Below are 19,033 nucleotides of genomic sequence, written 5' to 3'. Positions count from 1 at the left end.
AATGAAAAATAATGAAAACAACATATGATCAAACATTAGCTTATGTATTGAGAAGCATTGAGAAGTGATAAAAAAAAGCTGCCAACTACAATGCTTATGGTAAAGCTTGGGTGACACTTCAGACCATGGTCATAGCCATTATATTGCTTCCTGTATTTTGACAGTGCTAATAAACTTGGTGGCCTTGAAGCCTGACAAATTGCCAAATGGTTGTAACGCACTGTCCAGGGCAAAAATCTGATCAGGCTTGATGATGGTAAGTAAGTAGCATGCACAACAAATATACTTACTATAGAGAAGACTGTTCATGAGCCACAGAAGACAACTTTTTATGGACCAAATATGATACATCTATCAAAAACTGACCGATGTACAAATTACAGTATTGGGCAAACCTGAACCCAAGGCATTCAGCAGGGAGAACTCTTCAATACAGACTGTGTCTTAACCTATACCCTTTAATCTTCCAATGTATGGCACCCAAATTATGGTCACAACTCAATCTAATGTAAGTAGAGTGAATAACGTATCTGTAAAATCTGTAAAACTGACGCTTTAGCATGCTAAAATTCGCTCTTGAGCCATACAATGGAGAGTATTGAACAGCTATTCTCAAACTTTGACTCAAATCCTACATTTACATTAAATGCCTCTTACTTGGTTATGGCAATTCTCTTCTATTTGGTGTAGCTACATCCCAACTATAGAGATTGCAAAGGATAAAAAACACGGCTGCTCGAATCATATATGGCAAACAGGGTTCCCCCCCCCCCCCACCACTCCTATACTGGAAGAACTACACTAGTTACCAATAAGACTCCGTATTGACTATAAAATCCTCATTCTAGTCTTTCGTGCCATTAGCACTGGTACCCAACCTACCTTAATGTTCTCTTACATCAGCAAGCTAAATGAAGACCAATACGTTTGCATTATCAATTTCAACTTCAGGTTGCAATGTCACGTACAAGATCTTTCGGTGACCGTAGCTTTCTGAATGCTGCACCACATTATGGAACTCCCTCTCTGTTGAAATTAGGTCTTTAGATTCTATTATCCAATTCAAGCACTGTCTTAAAACATTTCTTTTCTCTCAACTCTATTAGCTTTTGCACATTCAGCACCTGTAAAGCGCATTGAACAAATTTTGTTGTAGTCTGCGATATATACGACTAGTTACTATGATTAATACTTCCTTGTTTCACTGTTACCATTTCAACTATTATTAAGGTTGCTGTTACTTTACCAGATGTTAACTCCTTCCAGCGGTTTCTTGCCTTTTAATACATTACATATGCAGCAGATTATTAGTTTGCTAGCTAACTCTGGATGAGGTTCATACTGCATGTACCTAAGCCGACCATCCTCCACCCAAAACAGCAAGAAGGTGCTACTACATTTGGGGAATTCAAATCTTTTTAAGTTTCACATCTTCATTGAGACCTGACCTTTAGAAAGTTTGAAGGGTTTGACTTCTGCAAAGCTTAAATAAGCTTTCACCTAAACCACATTGTGGAGCAATTTACTTATCAATTAGATAACTTACCATGCATATATCTCTTTTGAAGGTAAAGTTCTCAAGATAAAGTACTTTTGATACTTTGACATTTGGAGCTCTGCTGACCCCAAATGACCTTTGACCTCCACCCAAAATATATAGTTCTTGTACTCACTATAAGAAAGACACATGCCAAGTATGAACTGTGATGTTACCATCTTGGGATATCGTGTTTACAAGGTTCTTGTTTATAAGGCTTTACAGAGTGTTACCTTTGATGACCCCAAAAGATCTTTGACCTCCACCAAAAACAATAAGGTCCTTGTACTCATTTGAGGGAAGCCATATGCCAAATAAGAGAACTGCAGAGGTTTCTTACCTGGAGATATCGTGTTTACAATGATTTCAAATTTTGACCCTTGGTGATTTTTAATGAACTCTGACATACACCAAATTGACCTACACCATTTACACTACATATGGCTATCCTACCATGCACATATAAGCTCCTTTGATGTTGAGGTTCTGCAGATACATTTTTTTTTAGATTTTCACATTTTGCCCTCTGCTGACCCCAAGTGACCTTTGACCTCCACCCAACGATAGGGTTCTTGTACTCATTATGGTGGAAGCCACATGCCAAATATGAGCACTGCAAAAGTTCTTACCTGTAGATATCATATGTACAAGGATTTCAAGTTTTGACCTGTGTTTACAAGCTAGTGTGTCACATACACACGCACCAACACATATGATAACTTGACTGCATGGGTTACTTTCCTGCCTATTGCAATAAACAAAATTGCAGATTGGTCTCAATTGTGTACTAAGCCTTCGTCCCCAATGCTGGAAACTTAGTGGAGATTGAATTTGATACATCTCTGAATTGGTTTTTCAAACTTATTTGAATTGATGAGTTGAAGCATTCCCTGAAAAAGTTTGAGACCATTTAAATCAAAATATAACAACCAATCATACATAGATCTTTGATGTTTTCATCAATAAGACTAAATAAAATATACATCCTTTTCGTTTCATTGTTGATATGAATTACTTCTATCTTACATAATGGTGATACACTGATGCTGCTCCTAACTCTCTGAGGAAACTCTACGTACATCCCATCATTACCCCTTATCTATCACTCTTTGGGACCAACAATTGAACCTAACAGAATCTAATGGCAAATATTCCCATCATAATCAATTCATCACAGATCATGTTGAAAGAAATGCCTTTGTCCAGCCTAAGAATAATATTCGAAGTACTGTTTAACTTTCTTCCACTAGCTATCTGTGTCTTTCTCCTCTCTCCCTGCTCCTGTCTCTCTTTTTCTCCTTAATGTACCCATCTCTCCTTTGGTCCTTTCTTCCATTCAAATCCTTGCTCTGCCTATCCCTTCTTTCGTCTTGAGGTGAAACATACCCCTGTCTCCTACCCCTCTTAGAGGCATAACTCTGCTCCTCTCCATTCCTCCTATACTTATCATTCTCTTCAGAATGACTCTCCCTACTTCCATCTCTTTGCTTCTTTTCAGCAACCCTCCTACCTTTCTTGTACCCTTGATCCTCCTCCTCCCTTTGACTTTCATCAGATGAATATTCATTAATACTGTCTCTGTGTCTCCTGCCTCTGCTTCTCTCTCTTCTCTTTCTCTCTCTATGCTCATTCCCCCTTTCTTCATATTTCATCCTGTAAGTACCACTCTTGGGTCTGGCTCCCTTTGACAATACACTATCTTCACTGTCTCTTCTTGTATTGGTTCTTCTATCACCCCTCCTTCTCTCTCCTGATCCAACTCTCCCATTTTCTGCTACTTCAGATGATGACCCCTCATCAGCAGATGTGGAATATTTTTGCATCTTTTTGCTGTTCTGCATCTTTTTCATTTTCCTCTTTAGATTTTCTTTCCTTTGTCTCCTTTCATCTTCGGAGCTGTCTGAATCATCACTAGATGAAGGTTGTCTCTTTGACTTCTTCTTTTTTCTTTCTGGCTCCTTGCCACGAAAATCATCACTGTTATCATCTGACGATGGATGCTGTCGTATCTTATTCTTCTTCCTTTTTCTCAAATCATTTGGCTTTTCCATCTCATTTAACTTTCTGCAGTAAAACAAAAACATACAATCTAATACCATAAATATATATAATATAAAACATACAATCTAATACCATAAATATATATAATATAAAACATACAATCTAATACCATAAATATATATAATATTAAACTTCCTCAGAGGGCAACTTTAGTCTGTGGTGCTTTCAGGTTTCTTGTGACAGCAAAATACATAAAAGAATAGAGCATTTGCTTACTTGATTGAAAGGTCAAAAGAAAACAACTCTGGAACAGATATTGTCACAACAATTTCAATTTGTTGTAACCAAACCATTGCTAATAACTGAACACATGCTCCAGAAATACCTTCCACATAACCAATGTACAGTAATATTTCAAACAACTTACTCACAAGTAGGCCTGAGTCTGGTAGCAAAAAATTGGAACCGGGTACCCATTATTGTTAGCGGGTCGGGTAACAGGTACCTGAAACTCCAAACCCAACAATCAAGAAAAATTGCGTAACTAGCCAAACAAAATGTGTGTAAATGGCAGATCAGTATGCCACCTTACATTACACCTCCGATTTATACATTTTCATACTCCTGTTGTTATGAACAACTGAATGTCATGTTTTGATGTATAATAATACAAATGCAAAATGAAATATAAAAAAAAAAAATAGTTCCGACTGTTTCTTTTACTACGATCCGGGGTTTGCATTAGCCGCGTGATTGCACGATACCCACAATTTGATTTAAAATCCTGCATGTCAAAAGTTGCCAAGACAGGATTTCCTATAATTAATTTCAGCTCTCAACTTGAATTAAACAGACATTATGGCTGTGACTGCGGGGCGATTCATTGCATTAGGAATAAACATTTAGTAAAAAGCCACTTGCGATTATTTTTTTTTGGTTATCCCTTCTATAATCCATCTTAACATCCCCATAAATTTTCTTGCCAGTCTTTCCTGCTATGAAATATGAAAAAATAATAATTTTGAGAATCTCAATATTTACGGATACACGAGCGTATACAATAGCTACAACTATGAGAGGAAAGCAGTTGCTATGGACTACCAGAGCTAGCTGCTTGATGACAACAAAGACAAGTGCACTCCACAAATTATGTTTGCATAAAATCCCCACAAATCTCTGACCACATGGTAGCCTAAAATCACAAAGAGCCAACATGAAAATCTAGCCTAACCATCTCTTTATTCGACCAAATTGTGTCGCAGTTAGCGAGCACTAAAAATATTCACCGAATCCTTTCGTTATTGCTGCTATCTTTGACCACATGGTAGCATAACACCACACTAAGTGAATGGGGAAATCTAGCCTAACCATCTGTTTATTCGTTAAAATTGTGACGCAGTAGCTGGAACTAAAATATCCATGGAATACTTTCATTATTGCCGCTATCTTCGATCACATGGTAGCCTAACAATACACTAACTTAATGTGGAAATCTAGCCTAACCATCTGTTTATTTGCTCAATTGTGACGCAATTAGCTGGAACTTAAATATCCATGGAATACTTTCAATATTGCTGCTGTCTTCGACCACATGGTAGCCTAACACCACACTAATTTAATGGAAAATTTTGTGGTGAGTGATTTCATCCACACACACGAAAAAAAAAAAATTAAGAATGGCTAAAATTTGTAATAGTAATTAAAACAACCACCTACACTACAAGAAAGTTATTTCATGAAATTAATGTTCCGTATTGCGTGTTTTCGATTCGGGTACCCGAATGTTCGGTCGGGTACCTGGGTATCCGACTCAGGCCTACTCACAAGCATTGTTCAATCATCCTCAATTCATCACTTACTTGAGCAATTTCTTTTTATCCTTGGTTGAAAGAGATTTCAGGAAAGCAGTCTCTGGTACTTCCTCCTCATCACTGGGAATAATTTGCTACAGACAAATGCAAAGCATGTATGATTAAGAACATCTTCTGCTACTCAAGATCAAGGATTGACAATGACTAAACTCTATTACTGCTCTAACACAAATCATTCTTTGTGGGACTCTACTTCAACCACTGTTCCACCTTGTGCAGCATCTCATGATTCAACATTGACACACTTGTGCTCCCAAATTAGGTTCCACATACCATTTATGACGTTCATCAAAAGTTTCCCTTGGAGTTGTCTAGTTTACAAAGTTTTATGACCTCTGTCAGCCTTTACTGACCACAAATGACTTTTGATATCCCAGACTAATATTATTTAACACACTTACCTGGTTTTTGGAGCCATGGTCCACCTTCCTGTCCAGGACATTTTGCTTCAGGACATAACCATCCCGTCTCATATCCTCCAAAAGCTCTGACTTGTCTGTGCTTGGACCTGAAATAGACTCATCCTTGTTGTTGTTGAACAATGGACACTAAATGAAAAGAGGTTAATACCTTGGTCATTTGAAGTACAGCAAAGAACACTCTCTCAAGCAGACCATGCCCAGTGATAACACAGTACCATTAATATTCAGACATATCCCTTAGTCCTAATCACAAAGCTGTATCAACTGTACATGGAAATTACCAGAAAAAAGGCTTACTCAGATAAAATTCTCATGTGCAAATTGGTATGAGTGAGGTTAAGGCTGGATCACCAATGATTTCAGGTGTAATGGTTTGCCACCATTATATATCAACCTTATGGAGTCACATAAAATACTATTACCTCTCTGTCTGTGTTGACATGCCCTTACTTTGTAATTGTATGGAGACACATAAAATACTCTTACCTCTCTGTCTGTGTTGACATGCCCTTACTTTGTAATTGTATGGAGTCACATAAAATACTATTACCTCTCTGTCTGTGTTGACATGCCCTGACTTTGTAATTGTATGGAGTCACATAAAATACTATTACCTCTCTGTCTGTGTTGACATGCCCTGACTTTGTAATTGTATGGAGTCACATAAAATACTATTACCTCTCTGTCTGTGTTGACATGCCCTGACTTTGTAATTGTATGGAGTCACATAAAATACTATTACCTCTCTGTCTGTGTTGACATGCCCTGACTTTGTAATTGTATGGAGTCACATAAAATACTATTACCTCTCTGTCTGTGTTGACATGCCCTGACTTTGTAATTGTATGGAGACACATAAAATACTATTACCTCTCTGTCTGTGTTGACATGCCCTGACTTTGTAATTGTATGGAGTCACATAAAATACTCTTACCTCTCTGTCTGTGTTGACATGCCCTGACTTTGTAATTGTATGGAGACACATAAAATACTCTTACCTCTCTGTCTGTGTTGACATGCCCTGACTTTGTAATTGTATGGAGACACATAAAGTACTCTTACCTCTCTGTCTGTGTTGACATGCCCTGACTTTGTAATTGTATGGAGTCACATAAAGTACTCTTACCTCTCTGTCTGTGTTGACATGCCCTGACTTTGTAATTGTATGGAGACACATAAAGTACTCTTACCTCTCTGTCTGTGTTGACATGCCCTGACTTTGTAATTGTATGGAGTCACATAAAATACTATTACCTCTCTGTCTGTGTTGACATGCCCTGACTTTGTAATTGTATGGAGTCACATAAAATACTATTACCTCTCTGTCTGTGTTGACATGCCCTGACTTTGTAATTGCATGGAGTCACATAAAATACTATTACCTCTCTGTCTGTGTTGACATGCCCTTACTTTGTAATTGCATGGAGACACATAAAATACTCTTACCTCTCTGTCTGTGTTGACATGCCCTGACTTTGTAATTGTATGGAGTCACATAAAATACTCTTACCTCTCTGTCTGTGTTGACATGCCCTGACTTTGTAATTGTATGGAGTCACATAAAATACTCTTACCTCTCTGTCTGTGTTGACATGCCCTGACTTTGTAATTGTATTGAGTCACATAAAATACTCTTACCTCTCTGTCTGTGTTGACATGCCCTGACTTTGTAATTGTATGGAGTCACATAAAATACTCTTACCTCTCTGTCTGTGTTGACATGCCCTGACTTTGTAATGTATGGAGTCACATAAAATACTCTTACCTCTCTGTCTGTGTTGACATGCCCTGACTTTGTAATGTATGGAGTCACATAAAATACTCTTACCTCTCTGTCTGTGTTGACATGCCCTGACTTTGTAATTGTATGGAGTCACATAAAACACTCTTACCTCTCTGTCTGTGTTGACATGCCCTGACTTTGTAATTGTATGGAGTCACATAAAATACTATTACCTCTCTGTATGTGTTGACATGCCCTGACTTTGTAATTGTATGGAGTCACATAAAATACTATTACCTCTCTGTCTGTGTTGACATGCCCTGACTTTGTAATTGTATGGAGACACATAAAATACTATAACCTCTCTGTCTGTGTTGACATGCCCTGACTTTGTAATTGTATGGAGTCACATAAAATACTATAATTACCTCTCTGTCTGTGTTGACATGCCCTGACTTTGTAATTGTATGGAGACACATAAAATACTATTACCTATCTGTCTGTGTTGACATGCCCTTACTTTGTAATTGTATGGAGTCACATAAAATACTATTACCTCTCTGTCTGTGTTGACATGCCCTTAATTTGTAATTGTATGGAGTCACATAAAATACTATTACCTCTCTGTCTGTGTTGACATGCCCTGACTTTGTAATTGTATGGAGTCACATAAAATACTATTACCTCTCTGTCTGTGTTGACATGCCCTGACTTTGTAATTGTATGGAGTCACATAAAATACTCTTACCTCTCTGTCTGTGTTGACATGCCCTGACTTTGTAATTGTATGGAGTCACATAAAATACTATTACCTCTCTGTCTGTGTTGACATGCCCTGACTTTGTAATGTATGGAGTCACATAAAATACTATTACCTCTCTGTCTGTGTTGACATGCCCTGACTTTGTAATTGTATGGAGTCACATAAAATACTCTTACCTCTCTGTCTGTGTTGACATGCCCTGACTTTGTAATTGTATGGAGTCACATAAAATACTCTTACCTCTCTGTCTGTGTTGACATGCCCTTACTTTGTAATTGTATGGAGTCACATAAAATACTATTACCTCTCTGTCTGTGTTGACATGCCCTGACTTTGTAATTGTATGGAGTCACATAAAATACTATTACCTCTCTGTCTGTGTTGACATGCCCTGACTTTGTAATTGTATGGAGTCACATAAAATACTATTACCTCTCTGTCTGTGTTGACATGCCCTGACTTTGTAATTGTATGGAGACACATAAAATACTATAATTACCTCTCTGTCTGTGTTGACATGCCCTGACTTTGTAATTGTATGGAGACACATAAAATACTATAATTACCTCTCTGTCTGTGTTGACATGCCCTTACTTTGTAATTGTATGGAGACACATAAAATACTATAATTACCTCTCTGTCTGTGTTGACATGCCCTTACTTTGTAATTGTATGGAGTCACATAAAATACTATTACCTCTCTGTCTGTGTTGACATGCCCTTAATTTGTAATTGTATGGAGTCACATAAAATACTATTACCTCTCTGTCTGTGTTGACATGCCCTTAATTTGTAATTGTATGGAGTCACATAAAATACTATTACCTCTCTGTCTGTGTTGACATGCCCTTAATTTGTAATTGTATGGAGTCACATAAAATACTATTACCTCTCTGTCTGTGTTGACATGCCCTTACTTTGTAATTGTATGGAGTCACATAAAATACTATTACCTCTCTGTCTGTGTTGACATGCCCCCAATTGTGACAACGAATGCATTTCACCTTCCTAACAGCAATGCCAAACGGTTGATCAGTAACGTCCATATTTTTGGCATAACCCTCTCTAGGTGCCACTCGCTGCCATTCAAATTTGTACTCCGGCTCTCCATCTTTGTCCTTCTCCTCTGACTTGAATCCTTTTGGAGGTTCGTACATAAAGGTCAGACCATGTTTGACCTTTTCATCACCCATAAGTTGTCTTAGTAGAATTAAAAGAGAGTAAATGTAATTGTTAACAATGTAACCTTGGAGACAGACATGCAGACAGACATATCAGTTTCAGGTTTCCTATACATATGAGTTATTTCATGCATGACACTGCATTCCATTATTATGAACTGTACATATGAATAAGGTTAGCTTGCGTAATTCTGATCTGGAACCTTCTGAACACTTCATCTTAATTTTCTGCATTTCTCCTTTTAGCTTTACTGAATCTATTTCATTCAAGGGAACTAACTACACAAAACATCCAGAAAGCCAGAAGGCTTTGTATCCTGTGCAATGGACTTGTCATGACAGAGCAAGCTATGTTAAATTTGTGCAAAAATAAAGTGAGAACCAGAGAGATCAGAGATTTCCACTTTTCCAATAAACAATTTTAATGCTAACTGTTTTAATATATCGAGAAAACAGTCTTCCAAACTGGATGCTGTTCCAATATATAGAGAAAACAATCTTCCTACAGAATGCTGTTCCAATATATAGAGAAAACCGGACTTTTTCCTACAGAATGCTGTTCCAATATATAGAGAAAACCGGACTTTCCTACAGAATGTTGTTCCAATATATAGAGAAAACAGTCTTCCTACTGGATGCTGTTCCAATATATAGAGGAAACAGATTTTCATCTTCTGACTGACTGTATTCACTGTTCAAGAGCATTGCAGACCAAATGTGTACGGTACATTGAGTCCCTCAAAAACATTCAAGAGCATTTCAGACCTAAAGTGTATGGTACATTGAGCCCCCTCACAAACGTTCAAGAGCATTTCAGACCTAATGTGTATGGAATATTGAGCCCCTCACAAACGTTCAAGAGCATTTCAGACCTAATGTGTATGGAATATTGAGCCCCTCAGAAATGTTCAAGAGCATTTCAGACCTAATGTGTATGGAATATTGAGCCCCTCAGAAACGTTCAAGAGCATTTCAGACCTAATGTGTATGGAATATTGAGCCCCTCAGAAACTTTCAAGAGCATTTCAGACTTACCTGAACTGAAGTTGACCCAAATATATTCACCAACAGAAAATTACTAGGTTCATCCAAGCTTTACTTTGAGGTCATGTTTAAATGCTTTCAGACATTTGACCTATACTGAAATTGGCCCCTTCAAGAAACAATACAGTTCTTGTACTTACTACCTAGGCTGCACATTCAGAGTATGAGGTTCACTGCAGCTTAACTTAGTATCTAGTAAATCAAAGCAAGAAAAGTTTAATCATGTGACCTAGTAAATCATAGCCACGAAGGTTTAATTATGTGGCATACAAGTATATCATAACCAGGATGGTTAGGTAAATGTGACCCATTTTATCTTCATACAAGTTTAAATTTTGATTTTGTACTCTCTGGGTGTTCGGTAAGAAGAATATTTGTAGTTTGTGGCAGCATTTTGTGATTTGTTGGTTTTGTGGAACTGGACTGTGGAAATTGTTTTATTTGTTGAAGGTAAGTATAACTCTTTTTGTCCATATCAGGACAGATGACAAAGTTTTTCATACAATCAGTAGAAAGTGCATCACAACTTGATGAAAAATTCAAAATAGTTTTGGTGCCTCAGATTTAAAGAAATAAGAGACAAGACGGTCAGCATGATTCAGACTGGGAAATAAGTATGAGAGGATTCCAACAGGAACTAGACAACCACCAGTTCGCCCAGATATCAGAAAGACTTACTACACTGGATCTGCTTACTGAGTACCATGTTCATACAAGCTTTACTCCTGCAGTTGGACGGTCAGCATGAATCAGACTGGGAAATAAGTATGAGAGGATTCCAACAGGAACTAGACAACCACCAGTTCGCCCAGATATCAGAAAGACTTACTACACTGGATCTGCTTACTGAGTACCATGTTCATACAAGCTTTACTCCTGCAGTTGGACGGTCAGCATGAATCAGACTGGGAAATAAGTATGAGAGGATTCCAACAGGAACTAGACAACCACCAGTTCGCCCAGATATCAGAAAGACTTACTACACTGGATCTGCTTACTGAGTACCATGTTCATACAAGCTTTACTCCTGCAGTTGGACGGTCAGCATGATTCAGACTGGGAAATAAGTATGAGAGGATTCCAACAGGAACTAGACAACCACCAGTTCGCCCAGATATCAGAAAGACTTACTACACTGGATCTGCTTACTGAGTACCATGTTCATACAAGCTTTACTGTTGCAGTTGGACAGTCAGCATGATTCAGACTGGGTAATAAGTATGAGAGGATTCCAACAGGAACTAGACAACCACCAGTTTGCCCAGATATCAGAAAGACTTACTACACTGGATCTGCTTACTGAGTACCATGTTCATACAAGCTTTACTGTTGCAGTTGGACGGTCAGCATGATTCAGACTGGGAAATAAGTATGAGAGGATTCCAACAGGAACTAGACAACCACCAGTTCGCCCAGATATCAGAAAGACTTACTACACTGGATCTGCTTACTGAGTACCATGTTCATACAAGCTTTACTCCTGCAGTTGGACGGTCAGCATGATTCAGACTAGGTAATAAGTATGAGAGGATTCCAATAGGAACTAGACAACCACCAGTTCGCCCAGATATCAGAAAGACTTACTACACTGGATCTGCTTACTGAGTACCATGTTCATACAAGCTTTACTCCTGCAGTTGGACGGTCAGCATGATTCAGACTGGGTAATAAGTATGAGAGGATTCCAACAGGAACTAGACAACCACCAGTTCGCCCAGATATCAGAAAGACTTACTACACTGGATCTGCTTACTGAGTACCATGTTCATACAAGCTTTACTCCTGCAGTTGGACGGTCAGCATGATTCAGACTAGGTAATAAGTATGAGAGGATTCCAATAGGAACTAGACAACCACCAGTTCGCCCAGATATCAGAAAGACTTACTACACTGGATCTGCTTACTGAGTACCATGTTCATACAAGCTTTACTCCTGCAGTTGGACGGTCAGCATGATTCAGACTGGGTAATAAGTATGAGAGGATTCCAACAGGAACTAGACAACCACCAGTTCGCCCAGATATCAGAAAGACTTACTACACTGGATCTGCTTACTGAGTACCATGTTCATACAAGCTTTACTGTTGCAGTTGGACGGTCAGCATGATTCAGACTGGGTAATAAGTATGAGAGGATTCCAACAGGAACTAGACAACCACCAGTTCGCCCAGATATCAGAAAGACTTACTACACTGGATCTGCTTACTGAGTACCATGTTCATACAAGCTTTACTGTTGCAGTTGGACGGTCAGCATGATTCAGACTGGGAAATAAGTATGAGAGGATTCCAACAGGAACTAGACAACCACCAGTTCGCCCAGATATCAGAAAGACTTACTACACTGGATCTGCTTACTGAGTACCATGTTCATACAAGCTTTACTCCTGCAGTTGGACGGTCAGCATGATTCAGACTGGGTAATAAGTATGAGAGGATTCCAACAGGAACTAGACAACCACCAGTTCGCCCAGATATCAGAAAGACTTACTACACTGGATCTGCTTACTGAGTACCATGTTCATACAAGCTTTACTCCTGCAGTTGGACGGTCAGCATGAATCAGACTGGGTAATAAGTATGAGAGGATTCCAACAGAAAGTAGACAACCACCAGTTCGCCCAGATATCAGAAAGACTTACTACACTGGATCTGCTTACTGAGTACCATGTTCATACAAGCTTTACTCCTGCAGTTGGACGGTCAGCATGAATCAGACTGGGAAATAAGTATGAGAGGATTCCAACAGGAACTAGGCAACCACCAGTTCGCCCAGATATCAGAAAGACTTACTACACTGGATCTGCTTACTGAGTACCATGTTCATACAAGCTTTACTCCTGCAGTTGTCGTGTTTGCAAGTTTTCAGACTTTGACATCTGCTGACTTTAAATGAGCTTTAATCTCATCCAATGTTAAGACTCAATACTGTTGTAATACTCACCAGATTGGATATACAAATCAACAAGCACGTTCAACAAAGCTGCACCTTTTGAAATATCTTGTTTAAAAGGAAGAAAACAACAACAAATACCTATTGACATAAGTTTCTTGCTCTCTTTCATATTCTGATCTGAGTGATTCCTGTCTGGATTTTTCTGCATCTGTTCTCTGTTGAGCCATCCATACCTGATAAAAGTAATGAATAAACTCATTTTGATGATATGTACTGTCAAACGGTACCAATCTGATTATCATTTAAGCAATATGGGCTTACCAACTAATGCAACAAATACCTGCAGTTTACTTGTAGACTTTTTACCTTCTAATGCACAGTTCTTTCTCAAACAAAACAGTAACTTGTCAGTTGTTTTGTCAAGCAGGAAGTTCAAACCAGAAAGCCAGAAGGCTTTTCGATTCCTTGTCAAATAAGATCAAATATATTCAAACACTTGATTGTTATGAGCAACTGAGATAAATGTTTCTTAAGTCAAGTAACATCAGAAAAAAGTTCCAGATAACTTGATCACTGCAAGGTACCACCCTTCTGAAGTCAATGAAGCATGGTCATTAGTAGAAGTCAAACACCCTCATGGCTAAGAGCAGCGATCAAATCCTGTGACAGTTAGTGACATAGAAAAGCCATTCATCAAAGAAATGCTTCTCAAAGTTTTAAAATAAAGATCTGAGGGTTATTTTTGAGTATTAGTCAACAATGTGTTGTCCCTTTGTATGATTTTTTCTCTACAAGGACAGGAATGTGCCCATAGTTCATGCCATACATTAATTCTGGTGAATGGATTAAATATAAGTTTGAATTCTTCCCATCTTCCACAAATTATTGACATTTTCATTGGGACTGGGTGGATTAATACTGCGTTCAAAAATGGTTACAATTTGACTTACAAAAATGGGAGCACAGCCCACACGAACAAAATGATTTTCATGGACATGTTGCTACAACTTTACTTTCCACAGTTTCAGTTAAAGAAATTGAGATCAGTCATGGAGCTACTTACAACACATCATATTGCCTCTAGAGTGTCACCAATTTGAGTCTGACTCCAACATGATACTTGATAGGGCATAGGCTAGATGTACAGTAACTAGATAGTGTTAACTAGCTAGTAACAAGGCCATATCATCAACTATATCCTTATAATTATGTATATAAAACTGATTCCCATATTCTCCACAAGCCACTACATGGCAACCTAAATGTGAGTAGAAATCAATTTTACAAACATACTAAGTCATCATTGTAGGCTGGCCAGATGTCCAGACAGTCCGGCATATTTATAAGCACTCGGTCCTCCTCTTTGGGGTCTGACATACATTAAATCAGGTAAACATATAACAAGGGGAACGGAAGGCCATAATAATATATTTTTGTCATTAAGCCTATGAAGAAGATCCTGTTAGGATCGAAACGACAGGCCAACTTACTTTTACACAATATATTTTTTTATTACATTCTTTTGCTAGATTTCTATAGGCCAAGAAAAAAGAAAGTTTGGTCCCCCTGGGACCTTCATCAGCAATACTTGGCAGTGGAATGAAAAGTACAAAATGTAACACAATGAAATTATTATGCTACTGTATATTAAGTGTGACTGTGAGTGGCACTGATGGAATTGGTAAGAAATAAACCATTTGGTACTAATTCCATTACTACTAGTACTACTAGTGCCAGTCACACTTATCTAGCGTCATACTTGCAAATTCCATTATATTTTCTAAAACAGTAGACCTAGATGAGTCATATCTTGTTTCTCTGCTTTTGTCTAATGATAGATATTCTTACCATGTATATATGCAATGTCCCCTTGTTTGGAAATGGCGTCCCTAACTTTAACATATTGGGCATAGCTGTCGAATACCCCGCATTATTGAAACTTAACCAAAATAGGTGCTACGGGCTACGAGGTAAAAGTGGATAAGTGATAGATAGCATTAACTTATTTACGGAAACATGTGTATACTTTACTATAAAGAATGACTTCGTAGCCCGTTGGCTCGTAGCCAATGAATTCTTCCAAATTTAGGGTTAGGGGTTAAATTTAGGGTTAGGGTTATAGCCACTAAATTCTTCAACCCCCATTCCACAACTTCTGACTTCGCAGCCCGTTGGTTCGTCGCCACTAAAAACTTCAACCCCCATTCCACCACTTCTGACTTCGTAGCCCGTTGGGTTTACTTAAACAAAGTGGCTATTGTTACGACTAGTCGTAAGAATAATTCCCGACTACGCATGCGCAGTTGCTATTTTCATGACCAGGAGTACTATTTTTACGACGAGGAGAAACAATAATTTCCGGTTAGGGTTAGGGTAAGGGTTAGGATTGAGATTTAGGGTTATGTTTAGGGTTACCCCTACTACATGCGCAATTGCTTTATTTACTTTACTGCGCTTGAATTTGCCTTTGTCGTAAGAATAGTTTATAAATAATTGTTACGACTCGTCGTAAGAATAGCCACGGCCTTACTTAAAACAATTAAAGCTCGACCCAGTAGCCCGTTGGATGTCACCACAGATCCCCATGTTCCCGTTGGATGTCACCCCACATCTTCAGGCTTTACTTTCCTTTACAGAATGACTGCATAGCCTGTTGGTTCGTTGGCAACAGAAACAAAAACGGACCACGTACTCCGTTGATTATACCCCGTTTTACAAGTAGGCTATATGCATTGTACATTCGAAAAAACAGAAAAAATCCAAAAAGTCCAATCATCTTAAAACTACATTAATAGCGCCATCTACTCAAGCACAATATAAGACTGCGTTGGACGTTGTTCGTCTCCGTCAAAACCGCAATCTCAGATCCAGCGGGGTATTCTGTAGTTACTCCACATATTGAATGGAATATGCTACTTGCTAGGCCTACACCGTTGCCTATACAATTCACTAGTAATACAGCATGCCTAACGTACGATCGGAGCGTACTAACCCTGTGTACTATTATTGTACTAAGTATAGTATTACTACTACTAGGCCTACTAGTACTACTAGTGTCATGTAATTTAAAGAAACATAAGAATATTAACAAACCCTTTTGATGTTGTCGTATGAAGCAGGGTGGAAGAACTTTTTACACATAAAATTGGCATAGGATTTGCCCATTCTGTTAAGATAGTCCGTCTGCCTTCTAGTATACTATAAGCCTAGCTATTCAGTATACTGTTTGTGAAAATAGTGTACGCTACCTGCTTTACGTTACGTGACAGTACACGGTAATACTATGAGCAGTACATGTACGTATCACAGAAATACGAAAGTTTATTTTATACAAAATACGATAGCTGCGCCAGAGAAAGAGGGATGGACGAGCGCCATCACTTCACATCACAGTGACAGAGTTTGCCATTTGTTCGAGATTGACAAAGCACACAAATGGGTGTTTAGTATTTCTTCGAAAAGCTCACAAGAGGTGTCATTGAATATTAAGAAAAATAAACTGAAAAATTGCTATAGTAACATTAATCTCTTGGACTCAAATTCTGCCTAAAGTCACCCTTTACCGTTACCCACCTGGAACGTAAACTTTACAACCAAAGGGCGCTAGCCGCCAAAGTAGGGGCAGGGGACAGCCTGGAAGTTTATACTATTTTGCTTTTACTCTGTAAATAGAAAATAGTAAAGTTGTACCTATCGTGGACATTTCGTTTCCTTTAGTTTGCTATCCTAGCTTAGGCTTACTTATGTCACCACACTTATAGTAGACCTACCAGCAAACTGGTTCTAAATTTCAACAAGGACATTGTTATTCTGAAATTAAATAGTAACAAATTTTCCCAAGGGCGTAGGAACCGGGGGGGCTGGGGGCGCCAGCTCCCCAGTGAAAAATGTGGAGGGGCGGAAGTATCATTCCGCCCCCCCGGTTCGCAAGTCAGAAAACCCATTTTTCATTTCCAAATGAGAAAAAAAATCTCATTTGGAGCACCAAATTGCATCTAAGGCCAGGTGAAAATACAAAATTAAGTTTACAAAATGGAGTGGGTGTTGAAGTGTGCTATATTGCACCAAAATGCATCTGAGGCCACCTGGAAATGCAAAAAATTCCAAAGGGGAGGGGGACACCCCCTCCACTTAGACCCCTCCCCAGGCCGGCCATCAGTCTTCAGCCCCCCCACTCAAAAGTACCTTCCTACGCCACTGAATTTTCCACTGATAAAAGCTAAGATTCCATAAAGGAATAATTTGAAACATCCATATTGAAAACTTGTAGGATATAGTCGAAATTCAAAATTCCCCGACCTGCTCTGGGGTCATGGAAGCCATCTACCATGTAGGGACTCACATGCATAGGCGTACGAGGCGGGGGGAGGGGCAGGGGGGAAGACTCCCCCCCCCCAAATTTCCAGAGGACAAGAAATTCGGGCAAAAGTCCTGAAAAATTCGGGCAGCCTAAGAGGAGAAATATATATATATATATATATATATATATATATATATATATATATATATATATATATATATATATATATATATAAGTATATAGTAGCTTGCCCGAATCTTTTCATATTTTTGCCCGAAAATTCCGTGGAAAGCGTTCTGTGTTATTTGTTTTGTGACATTAATATTAATATAGGCCTAATGATTTTCTTTATTTAGCATCATGATGCCCGAATATTTCCGTGTAATGCCACCGTAAGCGCAGCTCATCTGGGCTAACACGCTTTTTGCACTATCGCCCAAACTTATTAACAGGGAACGCCGCTCACAATCGTGGTGACAAGCATGCATGGAGATTAGCAGTCTCTGAAGTGAAAAAACGCAGTAAACATTTTTTTCTAACTAGTCAACTGTATACCTGGACATCCCAGACATGAGTGTAGGCCCCTATATAAGAAACATTTTCTTTTTCATGGATGGTCGGTGGGGGGAGTGCCTACAAGCCTAAAAGTACAGGTTTATCCACTGGCGGAGCGTCCATATAGTCAGGGGGCGAATGCCCCCCCCCCCCCCTGACGGACTCAAATGTACTGCTGGCGCCCTTTTCAGCTTTTTACGACTTTTTACTTATTCGCGATTATTGACTTTTTTATTGCGCTCCTCATCTAAGTATTGACATTTGTCACATTTCCTTGCTGTAATTTACTGACAAAATATCTCTAAAGGCCATTTATTCTTCGTTTATCTGCAAACTAGCAAGGTCTGGAAAGGGTCATTTCCGGCGATCTATAGGGAGTATCTTTACTCAAAAAAGTTCTGTACGCTCCGCGCCAACCTGTGGTGGCGCTCCGCTTAGATAGTGTCAAAAGAGCCCTATACAGAAAATTCTCGCCCCCTCTGACCAATACCCCTAGCTCCGCCACTGGGTTTATCATATTCTTTGTTATTTTTTATATACGTTTTTGTGAGACAAATTGCAGTCTCACCCGACACAGCGATATTTTCCTTCCTACGTGTCGTTGAACAATGTATGTTTTTTTTCTGGGGGTAGCTGAGTACTGTGTTAAAATAATAAATACCGTAACTACAGGAGTTAAAAAATATACTGTCCTAGTTTTCCCCGTCAATGTGATGTTATCATTTTTTCCTTCTTCTAATT

The 19,033-nt window shown here is 38.7% G+C and overlaps 1 protein-coding gene across 2 annotated transcripts; it reads right to left on the bottom strand.

Moving 5' to 3' along the window:
- Positions 1 to 25: 25 nt before the first annotated feature.
- On the bottom strand, positions 26 to 16,747 carry LOC139958946 (uncharacterized). 2 transcript variants are annotated; one of them, XM_071956402.1, is made up of 7 exons: positions 16,531 to 16,747; positions 13,576 to 13,670; positions 9,271 to 9,517; positions 5,811 to 5,957; positions 5,398 to 5,483; positions 3,966 to 4,049; positions 26 to 3,601 (listed from the first exon to the last, which is right to left on the bottom strand). In XM_071956402.1, exons 1-7 carry the CDS (start codon positions 16,600 to 16,602, stop codon positions 2,788 to 2,790), a joined length of 1,545 nt encoding a protein of 514 aa, XP_071812503.1. In that variant the 5' UTR covers positions 16,603 to 16,747; the 3' UTR covers positions 26 to 2,787. The 2 variants fall into 2 exon arrangements, with proteins under 2 accessions (XP_071812503.1, XP_071812504.1); XM_071956403.1 differs by lacking the exon at positions 3,966 to 4,049 and having other exon boundaries at positions 16,531 to 16,745.
- Positions 16,748 to 19,033: the final 2,286 nt, after the last annotated feature.

This window comes from Apostichopus japonicus, chromosome 18 (genome assembly GCF_037975245.1).
Source record: "Apostichopus japonicus isolate 1M-3 chromosome 18, ASM3797524v1, whole genome shotgun sequence".
NCBI lineage: Eukaryota > Metazoa > Echinodermata > Holothuroidea > Aspidochirotida > Stichopodidae > Apostichopus > Apostichopus japonicus.
This window is presented reverse-complemented; position numbering and strand designations above follow the sequence as displayed.

Excerpts from the sequence above, each read along its gene's own strand:
- LOC139958946 (XM_071956402.1), bottom strand. The coding sequence starts at position 16,602 with ATGGGCAAATCCTATGCCAATTTTATGTGTAAAAAGTTCTTCCACCCT. Across the intron at positions 13,671-16,530 it reads CATACGACAACATCAAAAGG|GTATGGATGGCTCAACAGAG; the intron begins GTTTGTTAATAT and ends TACTTTTATCAG. Across the intron at positions 9,518-13,575 it reads CAAGAAACTTATGTCAATAG|ACAACTTATGGGTGATGAAA; the intron begins GTATTTGTTGTT and ends AATTCTACTAAG.